This window comes from Rhinoraja longicauda, chromosome 5, assembly GCF_053455715.1.
Source record: "Rhinoraja longicauda isolate Sanriku21f chromosome 5, sRhiLon1.1, whole genome shotgun sequence".
NCBI lineage: Eukaryota > Metazoa > Chordata > Chondrichthyes > Rajiformes > Arhynchobatidae > Rhinoraja > Rhinoraja longicauda.
The window spans coordinates 24,354,589-24,367,928 of record NC_135957.1 but is presented as its reverse complement, the minus strand read 5'-3'; the positions used below and the strand labels follow the sequence as shown (position 1 = coordinate 24,367,928).

General features: G+C 40.7%; 2 protein-coding genes across 6 annotated transcripts in view; one reads left to right on the top strand and one right to left on the bottom strand.

Moving 5' to 3' along the window:
• The window catches only part of tsnax (translin-associated factor X), a 61,780-nt gene extending 61,538 nt beyond the window's left edge, over positions 1 to 242 (bottom strand). For all 3 annotated transcript variants that reach the window (XM_078399138.1, XM_078399142.1, XM_078399134.1), the window contains exon 1: positions 5 to 242. Coding sequence is in view for 1 of the 3 variants with exons in the window: in XM_078399134.1 (XP_078255260.1) it covers positions 5 to 15 (11 nt within the window). In the remaining 2 variants the exon portion in view is untranslated. The remainder of the gene's footprint in view (positions 1 to 4) is intronic.
• egln1a (egl-9 family hypoxia-inducible factor 1a) overlaps positions 242 to 13,340 on the top strand; it is a 72,379-nt gene continuing 59,280 nt past the window's right edge. For all 3 annotated transcript variants that reach the window (XM_078399131.1, XM_078399130.1, XM_078399132.1), the window contains exon 1: positions 242 to 1,174. In XM_078399131.1, the coding sequence (XP_078255257.1) occupies positions 266 to 1,174 (909 nt within the window). In that variant the 5' untranslated portion in view covers positions 242 to 265. The remainder of the gene's footprint in view (positions 1,175 to 13,340) is intronic.

Sequence of the window (13,340 nt, the reverse complement as noted above, 5' to 3'; positions counted from 1 at the left end):
AAACCTTGTTGTCATCCAGCTCAGCCGCCGAGCACGGGGTTCGGCGCCACGCGATGCTGCGCGAGGCGGCGGTTAGAATTTAAAGTCTCTGACAGCGGCCATCCAGGGGCAGGCGAGGCGCGGGCACGCGGCCATCCAGGGGTGGGCAAGGCGCGGGCACGCGGCCATCCAGGGGTGGACAAGGCGCGGCCATCCAGGGGTGGGCGAGGCGCGGGCACGACACGGCGCGCGTGCACCCACAACAGACCCGCGTGCGCGCGCATGCATGCGAGCCAGCGTGGGAGGGAAGACTGAGAAGAGCGTATTGCTGTCAAGAAAGGCGGCGGAGGGTTTCCTTCTTTTCCCCACCCTCCCTCTCGCCCCTTTTGCCACCCTGATCCACCGTGTCCCTGCCGCTCCCGTCCCCTCTTCTCCTCCCTTCTTCCCTCCCTCTTTTCCCCTCACGGACATGGCTAGCGAAAATCACCCGACGCCTGAATCTCGGCCGCCGCCGCCCGTCGATCCAGACCTAAGCTGCGGTCTGTGCGGCAAAATGGAGAAGCTGCTACTGTGCGGGCGATGTAAAAGGTCTTTCTATTGTAGCAAAGAGCACCAGAAGCAGGACTGGAAGAAACACAAGCAAGTCTGCAAGGAAGCGGCGAGCCGGCAGGGCCGAGCCACTGACGAGGGTACGCACAACACTTTAGCGAACAGTAACCACCAGCTGCCGCGGCGGCCCCTGACACCGGACCCCGTCAACGGGCAACAACCAGAGAAGAACCAAGAAACTCAAGGAACGGCAGGCCACCTGCTCACCGGAGCAGGCATCAGTAGTCGGAGTCATCGGGGGCCGCACGGACTGAGCGGCGGCTCTCAGAAGCTGGTTCTGGAGTACATTGCACCATGCATGAACAAGCACGGCATCTGCGTGGTGGACAACTTCCTGGGCGAGGAGACGGGCGACAGTGTGCTGAGGGAGGTGAGGGAACTGCATCGCCGCGGCCGTTTCACTGACGGCCAAGTGGTCAATCAGAAAGGAGACTCCTCCAGGGACATTCGAGGCGACCAGATTACCTGGATAGATGGCAAAGAACCGGGCTGCACGCAGATCGGGATCCTAATGAACAACATGGACGATCTGATCAGGCATTGCAACGGGAAACTGGGCAACTATAATATTAATGGCAGGACTAAAGTGAGTACACCGGCATTGTTCGGATGTACATGATTCGTAAAGTTTAAATATTTTCGTGCAATGAAACATTTAACTAATGTTATCTTCAAGTAAGTTGCTTGACTCGTCATTGTTCCAGCGTTGTTGTCTTCAATGTGCAATTTTCCTGAATCTCTTTAATTTAAGAATTATAATTCTATATAAATTTTGTTGGTGAATGTGGTTTAGCCAAATTTATTGTTTTTAGAGGGGGTGGAAGAACACGTGCATTGTGGCTGGATCATTCCTGAAGTGTATTTTAAATGTTGGTCTATTTTAAATGTTGGTCTTCGACCTCTTGCAAACACCGATTTACATCCCCGAGTATATTAAATATATCAAAATTCAGAGGTTGTTACACAGGTTTGTTTTATGTAGGTTGGACAATGGAACCTATTTTGAGTATCAAAATCATGAGAGGAATAGATCGGGTAGATGCACGGAGTCTTTTTCCCAGAGTTGGGGAATCGAGGACCAGAGGACATAGGTTCAAGGTGAAGGGGAAAAGATTTAATAGGAATCCGATTTCACGCAAAAGGTGGTGGGTGTATGGAACAAGCTGCTAACTGAGGCTGGGACTATCCCATCGTTTAAGAAACAGTTAGACAGGTACATGGATAGGACAGGTTTGGTGGGATATCGACCAAGCGCAGGCTAGTGGGACTAGTGTAGCTGGGACATTGTTGGCCGGTGTGGGCTAATTGGGCCGAATGGCCTGTTTCTACACTATCACACTATGACTCTATGAGTACCTGGATCCTTAACAGCAGTAGGGTTCCTCGAGCAGTTTGTGTGTTTTTTTCGCAAGGTTCCAGCATCTGCAATCTCTTGTCATCAAATAATTATTGAAATATTTTTAGTGTTGTCCCTGTGTTCATTATTTCCATATTAATCAGCAGTAAAGGATCTAAAACTGTTAGAATAAATGGAATTACAACAGAGGATTGGGGAACAATTTCAGGAATTGGAGCGAAAGAAAAGTTAAACCTATTTCTAAGATTGGTTATTGGGAAGACAGCCTTTTTTTAGTTGGCATTCTAATAAGGCTGCAACTTCCATGGCCACTTTTACCATAATTGTTGTCGTATATGTTGTTGACAATGATGCACAAAGCTTCGAAGTTTAATTTTGCTCCTTTCAGTTTCTCGTTAACATACTGCCAATCTTCTCATCTAAGGTAGTGTAACCAATTTTGATGCACTCCCATTAAGTTTCCCATTCACCATATCACAGAAACATCTTGTGAAATTGTGCTCATTTTTCATCCTGTTGTAGTTTTGCTTGCTCTTACCATAACTTGTATTGATTTGTGGCCTCCCATTGATTTTACACAGGGTGGTGGGTGCCCGGAACTTGTTGCCATGTGTGTTGCTGGAGGCAGATACGACAGGAACATTGAAGAGGCTTTTAGATAGGCACAGGGAATGGAGGGGTATAGATCATGTGCAGGCAAATGAGTTTAACTTGGCACCATGTTTGGCACAGACATTGTGGGCCAAACTACCTGTTCCTCTGTTGTACTTTTCCATGTTCTAATTTTCATCTTTGTGTTTAAATTCTTAATTATTTTTGCCCAGCCCCTCGCATCCCATACCCAACCTTTTATTTTTTAAATCCTCTTCCCAATACATCCTGATTACTGCCTCATTCTTTATCTCGCTCTTCCAACCCTTCTTCCGAACCAGGAACGTGTTTTTAATGTATTTCTGCATGAAGGTGGAAATTGTCAAACACCTATTTAGACAGTGGAGATCGCTATTTTATACTTCAATCAAGTGAACATTGGATGATGTGATATTCTGCTCATGATTGGCCTGTAATATTTTGGCTCTTTTCTCCAGTGTTCTTAAAACAAGTATGATACTGTGATTTGGTTGCTTCCAAGTTAAATGATTTTGTTTAAGGAGATAGGAGATACCATAGAGGTAATTGCATTCAATGTGAGTATAATTGTGATGATGTTTAATTACCATTCTCCTTAATTATTGTCTGCTAATTGATTTGGAATTAATAGCATGCTCAAATATTCTCCCAGTATGTGAGAGAAGATGTTTGGAAAAAGTCTTGAACCAGATAGTAAAATCAAGAAGTACAAGAAAAAGTCCTCACTTGTTCACCGAGTATAGTGCATTCAGAAAGTATTCAGACCCCTTCACTTTTTCCACATTTTGCTATGTTACAGCCTTATTTTAAAATGGATTAAATTCATTTTTTATCATCAATCTACACACAATACCTCATAATAAAAAAGTAAAAACAGGTGTTTAGAAATTTTTGTAAAGCAATTAAAAAGAAATAACTGAAATATCATATTTACATAGGTATTCAGACCCTTTACTCGGTACTTTGTTGAGGCACCTTTGGCAGTGATTACAGCCTCAAGTCTTCTTGGGTATGACGCTACAAACTTGGCACACCTGTATTTGGGTAATTTCTCCCGTTCTTCTCTGCAGATCCTTTCAAGCTCTGTCAGGTTGGATGGGGAGCGTTGATGCACAGCTATTTTAGACAATAGACAATAGGTGCAGGAGGAGGCCATTTGGCCCTTCAAGCCAGCACCACCATTCAATGTGATCATGGCTGATCATTCTCAGTCAGTACCCCGTTCCTGCCTTCTCCCCATACCCCCTGACTCCACTATCCTTAGGAGCTCTATCTTGAATGCATTCAGAGAATTGGCCTCCACTGCCTTCTGAGGCAGAGAATTCCACAGATTCACAACTCTCTGACTGAAAAGGTTTTTCCTCATCTCTATTCTAAATGGCCTACCCCATATTCTTAAACTGTGGCCCCTTGTTCTGGACTCCCCCAACATTGGGAACATGTTTCCTGCCTCTAACGTGTCCAACCCCTTAATAATCTTATACGTTTCGATAAGATCTCCTCTCATCCTTATAAATTTCAGTGTATACAAGCCTAGTCGCTCCAGTCTTTCAACATATGACAGTCAACATAACTCAGTTCCGGAGTTAATTCCGGAATTAACCTAGTAAACCTACGCTGCACACCCTCAATAGCAAGAATATCCTTCCTCAAATTTGGAGACCAAAACTGCACACAGTACTCCAGGTGCGGTCTCACTAGGGGCCTGTACAACTGCAGAAGGACCTCTTTGCTCCTATACTCAACTCCTCCTGTTATGAAGGCCAACATTCCATTGGCTTTCTTCACTGCCTGCTGTACCTGCATGCTTCCTTTCAGTGACTGATGCACTAGGACACCCAGATCTCGTTGTACGTCCCCTTTTCCTAACTTGACACCATTCAGATAATACTCTGCCTTCCTATTCTTACCACCAAAGTGGATAACTTCACACTTATCCACATTAAACTGCATCTGCCATGCATCCGCCCACTCACACAACCTGTCCAAGTCACCCTGCAACCTCATAGCATCTTCCTCACAGTTCACACTACCACCCAGCTTTGTATCATCTGCAAATTTGCTAATGGTACTTTTAATCTCTTCATCCAAGTCATTAACGTATATTGTAGAAACATAGAAAATAGGTGCAGGAGTAGGCCATTCGGCCCTTCGAGCCTGCACCGCCATTCAATATGATCATGGCTGATCATCCAGCTCAGTAACCTGTACCTGCCTTCTCTCCATACCCCCTGATCCCTTTAGCCACAAGGGCCACATCTAACTCCCTCTTAAATATAGCCAATGAACTGGCCTCAACTACCTTCTGTGGCAGAGAATTCCACAGACTCACCACTCTCTGCGTGAAGAAATGTTTTCTCATCTCGGTCCTAAAAGACTTCCCCTTTATCCTTAAGCTGTGACCCCTGGTTCTGGACTTCCCCAACATCGGGAACAATCTTCCCGCATCTAGCCTCTCCAACCCCTTAAGAATTTTATAAGTTTCAATAAGATCCCCCCTCAGTCTTCTAAATTCCAGTGAGTGTAAGCCTAGTCTATCCAGTCTTTCTTCATATGAAAGTCCTGCCATCCCAGGGTAGCTGCGGTCCCAGCACCGAGCCTTGCAGTACCCCACTAGTTACTGCCTGCCATTCTGAAAGGGACCCATTTATCCCCACTCTTTGCTTTCTGTCTGCAACCAATTTTCTATCCATGTCAGTACCCTACCTCCAATACCATGTGCTCTAATTTTGCCCACTAATCTCCTATGTGGAACCTTGTCAAAGGCTTTCTGAAAGTCAAGGTACACCACATCCACCGGCTCTCCCCTGTCAATTTTCCTAGTTACATCCTCAAAGAATTCCAGAAGATTAGTCAAGCATGATTTCCCCTTCGTAAATCCATGCTGACTCAGAACGATCCTGTTACTACTATCCAAATGCTCTGCAATTTCGTCTTTTATAATTGGCTCCAGCATCTTCCCCACCACTGATGTAAGACTAACTGGTCTATAATTTCCCGTTTTCTCTCTCCCTCCTTTCTTAAAAAGTGGGACAACATTAGCTACCTTCCAATCCACAGGAACTGATCCTGAATCTATAGAACATTGGAAAATGATCACCAATGCATCCACAATTTTCAGCGCCACCTCCTTAAGTACTCTGGGATGCAGACCATCAGGCCCTGGGGATTTATCAGCCTTCAGCCCCATCAGTCTACCCAACACCATTTCCTGCCTAATGTGGATTTCCTGCAGTTCCTCCGTCACCCTAGGATGTCTTGCCACTAGAACATCTGGGAGATTTTCAGGTCCCTCCAGAGATGTTCAATTGGGTTCAAGTACAGGCTCTGGCTGGGTCACTCAAGGACATTCACAGACTTGTCACGAAGCCACTCCTGCATTGTCTTGCCTGTGTGCTTAGGGTCGTTACCCTGTTGGAAGGTGAACCTCTGCCCCAGTCTGAGGTCCAGAAAGCTCTGGAGCAGGTTTTCATCAAGGATCTCTCTGTACTTTGCTCTGTTCATCTTTCCCTCGATCCTGACTAGTCTCACAGTTCCTGCCACTGAAAAACATCTCCACAGCATGATGCTGCCACCACCATGCTTCACTGTAGGTATGGTATTGGACAGGTGATGATCGGTGCCGCTTGGCATTCAGGCCATAGAGTTCAATCTTAGTTTCATCAGACCAGAGAATCTTGTTTCTCATGGTCTGAGATTCCTTTAGGTGCCTTTTGGCAAACTCCAAGCGGGCTGGCATGTGCCTTTTACTGAGAAGTGGCTTCCGTCTGGCCACTCTACCATAAAGGCCTGATTGGTGGAGTGCTGCAAATATAGTTATCCTTCTGGAAGGTTCTCCCATCTTCACAGAGGAAATCTGAAGCTCTGTCAAAGTGACCATCGGGTTCTTGGTCACCTCCCTGACTAAGGCCCTTCTCCCCCTATTGCTCAGTTTGGCTGGGTGGCCAGCTCTATGAAGAGTCCTGGTGGTTCCAAAGTACTTCCATTTAAGAATGACAGAGGCCACTGTGCTCTTCGGGACCTGCAAAGCTGCAGAAATTGTTTTATGCCATTCCTCAGATCTGTGTCTCTACACAATCCTGTCTCGGAGGTCTACAGACAATTCCTTCATCTTCATGACTGGGTTTTTGCTCTGACATGCATTGTCAACTGTGGGACCTTATATAGACAGGTGTGATCCTTTCCAAATCATGTCCAATCAATTTAATTTACCACTGGTGGACTCCAATCAAGTTGTAGAAAGATCTCAAGGATAATCAATGGAAACAGGATGAACCTAAGCTCAATTTTAATTGTCATAGCAAAGGGTCTGAATACTTATGTAATTGTGATATTTCAGTTATTTCTTTTTAATTACTTTGCAAAAATTTCTAAACACCTGTTTTCATTTTTTTATTCTGGGGTATTGTGTGTAGATTGACGATAAAAAGAATGAATTTAATCCATTTTAAAATAAGGTTATAACATAGTAAAATGTGGAAAAAGTGAAGGGGTCTGAATACTTTCTGAATGCACTGTATGTGTTTAATTTCTAACCTTCCTTTATTTTGACAAAAATCATCAATCCAAAACATTTTTCATTAAAAGTGCCTGACCTGTTGAATATTTCCAGCATGTTTGTTTTTTTATTTTTAGATTTTCTGCATCTGCAATATCTTGCTTTTATATGCATGGATTATTGTGTTTTGCACAGATTGTATGTTACCTTAATTATCCAGGAGAAACTGCAAGCGGTGCACCAGAGGATTATACTTTTCACCCTATAATGCCTTTGTGAATTTCCAGTTTCTCTTGCCTTTGAGTGGAAGAGATTCCCAGCTAAGAAATAGTGACAGACTAATGTGTGGACCCATTCTTTAAGGCTAACCAGACAATGAGACTGTTTCTGCTTTAAGACTGAAGCTTTGTTATCTGAAGCATCATATCAAAAAAAAAAGGAAGAAACAGAGGGAGATTTGTAATAATTACTATCTTTATCAAAGGTTTCAAATTATAGGATATATCCTTTTAACTGTATCAGCGATAGTTGATAAATCCAAATAATCTTTTAATTTGTCAGCAAGCTGGTACACATAGATTTGGGTGTGTTGGTCAATTTGTATATTTCATTGTGTACTGTCATAAAAAATTAAATCTTACATCACTAGTTAAACCAGCTTCTAAATATCAGGTTGAGGTTTGCTCATGTTGACCTACAAAATTTGGATTGGATACTTAACTAAGGAAGTTTTCTGTTTCATTTAAATATCTGCTCATTGTTGCTAAAAAAAACTTGCTGCAGATATTCCAGACTTCATGTTGGCAAAACCAAGACCTATTCAGCTTTTGTCAGATCTTTGCAGTTGGAGTCTCTTTCTTTCCTTTCTGAGGTGCTCCTTTTAAAATTACATAATTTGGGGCATAGTCAATTGAGGAAGTGGAAAATTAAAATCAGACTAATTAAAGACCTTGAGGTTTCAAAATATTGATCTAGTCATCACTTATTATTGATTTTTAAAAAGTGGTTAGGAGATGTTAGGTCCATGATGTCACCCTTGATGTAAAACTGCTAACATTGGTCTCTAATAACATTGTTATTTAAATGTATTAACTTTTCATGAATATAAATCTTAGTAAGCTGTGCAGATTAAATTGTATATTATAAAACCTACAGCTGGACTTGCAGACTTTCATATTAATCACTCTACTTAACGTGATAGGAAATGGATTGAGTTGTGAAAAAATAATAATGATTTTATTATTATTATACGAATACAAATGGTAATTGAGGACTTGTGTCCAGAAAACATGTATTTGGGAAAGTGGATTATTTTCACACTTGTTTATAAAATCAATTTTATATGCCTGGTATTTACTTGGGTGTAAAATTCAACAAGTTCACGATTGGCTATGCTGAATACTTTAACACTGAGTAACATTTGGCATTTATTATAAAGGCAAATTGATGTGTTTTTTAAAAAATAATGGTGGTTAGGAATTTTTATTACGGTTGAGGTTATTGCAAATTGTCTGGGTCAGAAAGAGCTGGCTTGAAAACATCAGACATTTAAACTGTTTAGCCTGAAAATGCTCATTACTACAAATCACAAAAGCTGAGAATTGATTAATACCTCCAAATAAATTAGTTTGATTGCAAAATAGCCTTTCTGAAATATTTAGTAGGGTGGATAATTTAATATATTGAACTTAGATTTCATAATCAGCAGCTAAATAGCACATTTTCCATGTATATTTTCAATATACTTGACAACATGAAAAGAACTAAGCACTAAAGTGTATTAGAGAAAGATGTGCTAGTAGATGTCTAGACTTTTTGATCGTTCATAAAGAAAAGACACCTTTTTTGTCTATAGTAATCCAACTGTTTTCACATTTTGTCTCTAACATTTTGAAGCACTGGCAATTCTGGCCATTCAGGTAATATCATCTTAACAGATTCACAATTCACTGCCCAAAAATTTGAAATGGGGAATAAAATGTACTCTTACTGAATTTATGAGAAGAAAGGTAATTAAATATTTTAATATTCCGTTTCTGGACACATGCACAGATGAACTTGTAATATGGTTGCAAATGTGGCAGTTAAATTGGTAAATTGGCCAAGAACAGTCATATGACAAATGACCAAATAATGTGTCTTTGGAATGTTTGGTGTAGACTTGGGGCAAATTCTTTGAATAGCATCATTGGATCAATTGTATTCCACACTTATTGGAAAGATGTTCCCATTAATAGTGATTCATAATATTAAACTGAAATGTCAGTTAATACTGAATTTTCAAGTCTTTGGATTTTAGATATGAAACTGACCGTCAGCTTGCAGTGGAAAAACTAACTGTGTCAACGTTGTTGATTTTTGCCATATCTCTGCTGAATTTGAAGATAAATTAGATTTCTTTATCTTAAACATTGGTGATGTAGTACCAAGGTGGTGCAGCACAATCTGACTAAGCAAATGTTAAATCCCTCATCCATGCTCTCCATCTTCACAAGAATATAATTTTATTTTCCATTTGCTTTATTTTTTCATCAATACCTTAAATCTACCATTGTTCAATCACAATTCCTTTATCTATTTTTTAATTCCAGTCCATCACGACCATTTCCCTTTTAAATTTCAGGAAATTAACTTATTTCCAATGAAATATTTTTATATCTGAACATTCAAACAGGAATAGACCAGTTAGCTCCTCATGCCAGATCTGCCATTCGGCACATTTGTGACAATGTACCTTTTACTTCAGTGTCTTTTGAGATATTCAAAATCCTATTAATCTGATTTAAAAAAAAATAAGACTTGACATTAAATGTCATTTGTGGAAAATCGTTTTATATTTCTGTTATCTCTTTACATCAAGAAGCTAAATTTTCTTCTGAGTTCTAGCTTTTTTTTGAGGTGGATAACTCCATCCTTGACTATCAAGCATGAGAAATAACTTCTCTCTGTCAATCTCATAAATTCTCCTCAATAACTGAAATTACAATAAAGTTATTTTTAAAGCTAAATTGATGAAATGCAATTCTGTAATATCTCCTTGTAATTTAACTCTTCGATTGTAATTATTAGTTTGGTGCTTGTATGCCGTTCTTCAAAAATCAATTTATTGGCCTGAACCTTAAGTAGAAATGGCAATAGTTATTCCAGCAGTTACGTGCAGAACTGCCAGCATGTACCTCCATGATGGTGGATCACTGCGCAAACGCAAAGTCATAAACATCTGCACAGCTAGTGATTTTCACATTTGTGCTCCCACATTGGACTGGTGAAGTTCAGTGAGGTTGAACATGAGTTTTTCCTAAATCTTTTGTTCCTATGTTTTTAAATTTATAATTTATAACATGCCAAACAACCAGTTTTAACATTTATGTTTATTAAGATTGTGTTATCCTTCTACAAAAGCTCTTGCAATTATTATGAATCACTTCAACTAATTTAAGATTGTGTCAATGTTTTACTCTCAAAACACTTCTGATACTGTCACCTGACAGATTCCCCACTTAAATTGATAGTCGGGTTTGGACTGATTCAACCTAGTAGAAATGTACTTTCTTGATTCCACTGACTGAATCGCTGATTACTCCATTATAGCCATCATCTGTTATTACATTCCATTCTTTATCCTCATTTCCATTTTAATTTCTCGACTTAGCCATTTGTATCCAGAGGATAATTCTACAGATCTTGCACCAGTATCTTTCATTGCTCACAACTTAACATTACAAACATGTTACCTGGCACCAGGGTGGATCTACTCCACTTGATTCTAAACATTCTGTAATATAAATTAATAATTCATACAGTTTTACAGCAAAATCCAGTTACTAATATCGATTAATTTTCATAAGGTTTCTAAGTTGAAGTGCTCCAACAGGTTTGAAGTATTAAATAGCAAAAATAATAATGCATTTTGATTTTAATTCTTACAATCCTATTGTAATACAGCTGTATCATTTCACCTTTGTTCTGCTAACCTTTGAATTATTTGTTCTGCCTCATTGTTAGGTCAGTTTATTTCTATTATGTTTTCAAAGGTGCTCGTTCTTTGTAGAATCTATTTGATAGAGGGAAGTGAATAGGATGGATAGATTGTGTAACAGCTTTGATAACTTGATCTTGCAATAAACATTTACATTCAGATCAGTGTAGTTGTAGGCCAGGATGGGAAATATGCAATTTCCTATTGTTATTTTATTGGCCGTAAAGCATAAAGTGTATCATGAATGTGTTGTCCGAAGTTTCATTATCTGAGCATCAATATGAGGCCCACATTACATAGTTACATCACAAATTGGTGATGATTGTCGAGTGTGAAACTACATGACTGCTTTCAGAATATCTGATGTCACAACAACAAAAATATTCCTTAAATGCTCAGCGCACTATTCAATTTTCACTGCCTTTGGACAAGTATGAAAAATTTGGCTTTTTTTTAGGTATCCTGATCCAACAGCCATATTGAATCGATGTTAAAAATACTTGGGAGTAGGTAAATTAACTTTAATATGATTGGAATCGTGTGAATCACTACATCCCCTAAAATTCTATTCTCTTTCTCTCGATGTGATAAACAACTTTCCAATTATACCTTCATACACAAATGATGGCATTTTGACTGGAGAAGACAGAGTGCTGGAATAACCACGGATCAGGCAGCATCTTAGGAGAACATGGATAGGTGATATTTGGGATAGACACAAAATTATGATAGTGATATTTGGGGTCGGGACCCTTCTTCAGACTGATTGTAGGACGCTAGGGGAGAGAAAGCTGGAATTGAGAAGGGGCAGGACAAAGCCTGGCAGGAATAGGTTGATATGGGTGATAGGCAGCTGATTGGACAAAGGCCTCAGATGTGAGACAAAAGAATTGAAGAGTTGTAATTGCGAAACTAGAGGAAGGAATGTAGGAGTGGAGAAATGGCATGTCTAGGTGGGGCATGGGGAGCAGGAGTTGGGACGGCGGAATAAATAGGGGAAGAAGGGAGAGGGTTATGCAGTTGCCTAAAATTGGAGAATTCAATGTTCATACCGTTGGATTGTAAGCTACCCAAGGAGAATATGAGGTGTTGTTTCTCCAGTTTACATGTGGCCTTGCATGGGCATTGAAAGAGGCTCAGGACAGAATGGGAAGAGGCCAACGCTTGCTGTATCTTCGGTTGCTAACCATTTCAACTCCCATTCCCCTACTGACCTTTTGGTGCTGGGATTCCTCCATTGCCAGAGTGAGCAAGACAACATTCTCGCAGGGGCTGTTAATTGGCAAGTAAATTTGTACCACAAAACTGCCAAGTAGTGACCATTGTTGACGGGTACATCATTATAGCACCAATGTCAATAGTAGTTTGTTGCCATTCAAGATGAAGCAACCTACAGTATGAAGGATGTTTTAACTATGGAGGGGATGCAGTGATGGGTTACCAGCCAGATTCATGGGATTCCTTTGGCAGTGCCGAACTAGCAGGTTTTCTTTATATTGGATATCACATCTATTAATATCCGAAGGAAGGAGGAATCACAGAGGGGGAGCAGTGAGAGAGGATGTTGCTGAACTCTCGTCAAAGAGAGGAGGAGAACCCCTTCAAAGCAGACATACCTTGAGGAGATTTCGCAGTGGAGTGGACAAAATGTGTTGGAAAGAACTGCAGATGCTGGTTTAAATTCATGGAATTTAGACTGAAGAAGGATCTCGACCCGAAACATCACTCATTCCTTCTCTCCAGTGATGCTGCCTGTCCCGCTGAGTTACTGCTGCATTTTGTGTCTACCTTCTATTAATATCCAAACATACATTTCATTTGTTCACAAATTATACAGAGATATACTGTATTTTTCCATGAATTGGATGAGATTAAAAGGATCAGCAAATATACAAGCACTCCAGAGCCTAGCCCCATTTGCACTCTGGACTCGTGGTATGGCTGCACACTACGCAGTATAATTGGTTTTTGCTGCTGGCCAGGAATGAAGAGTTGAACCAGGTTTTATGTGTGAAGCAGACATGAGAGACCAATGGTCCACTGTTGCTCCACATTTGTTTGTGCATACTGCTGCTTTTAACTTGTAAACTGTCCTACATAGATAGAAACATAGAAAATAGGTACAGGAGGAGGCCATTTGGCCCTTCGAGCCATTCATTGTGATCATGGCTGATCATCCACAATCAGTAACCTGTGCCCAACTTCTCCCCATATCCCCTGATTCCACTAGCCCCCAGAGCTCTATCTAACTCTCTTAAATTCTTCCAGTGACTTGGCCTCCACTGCCC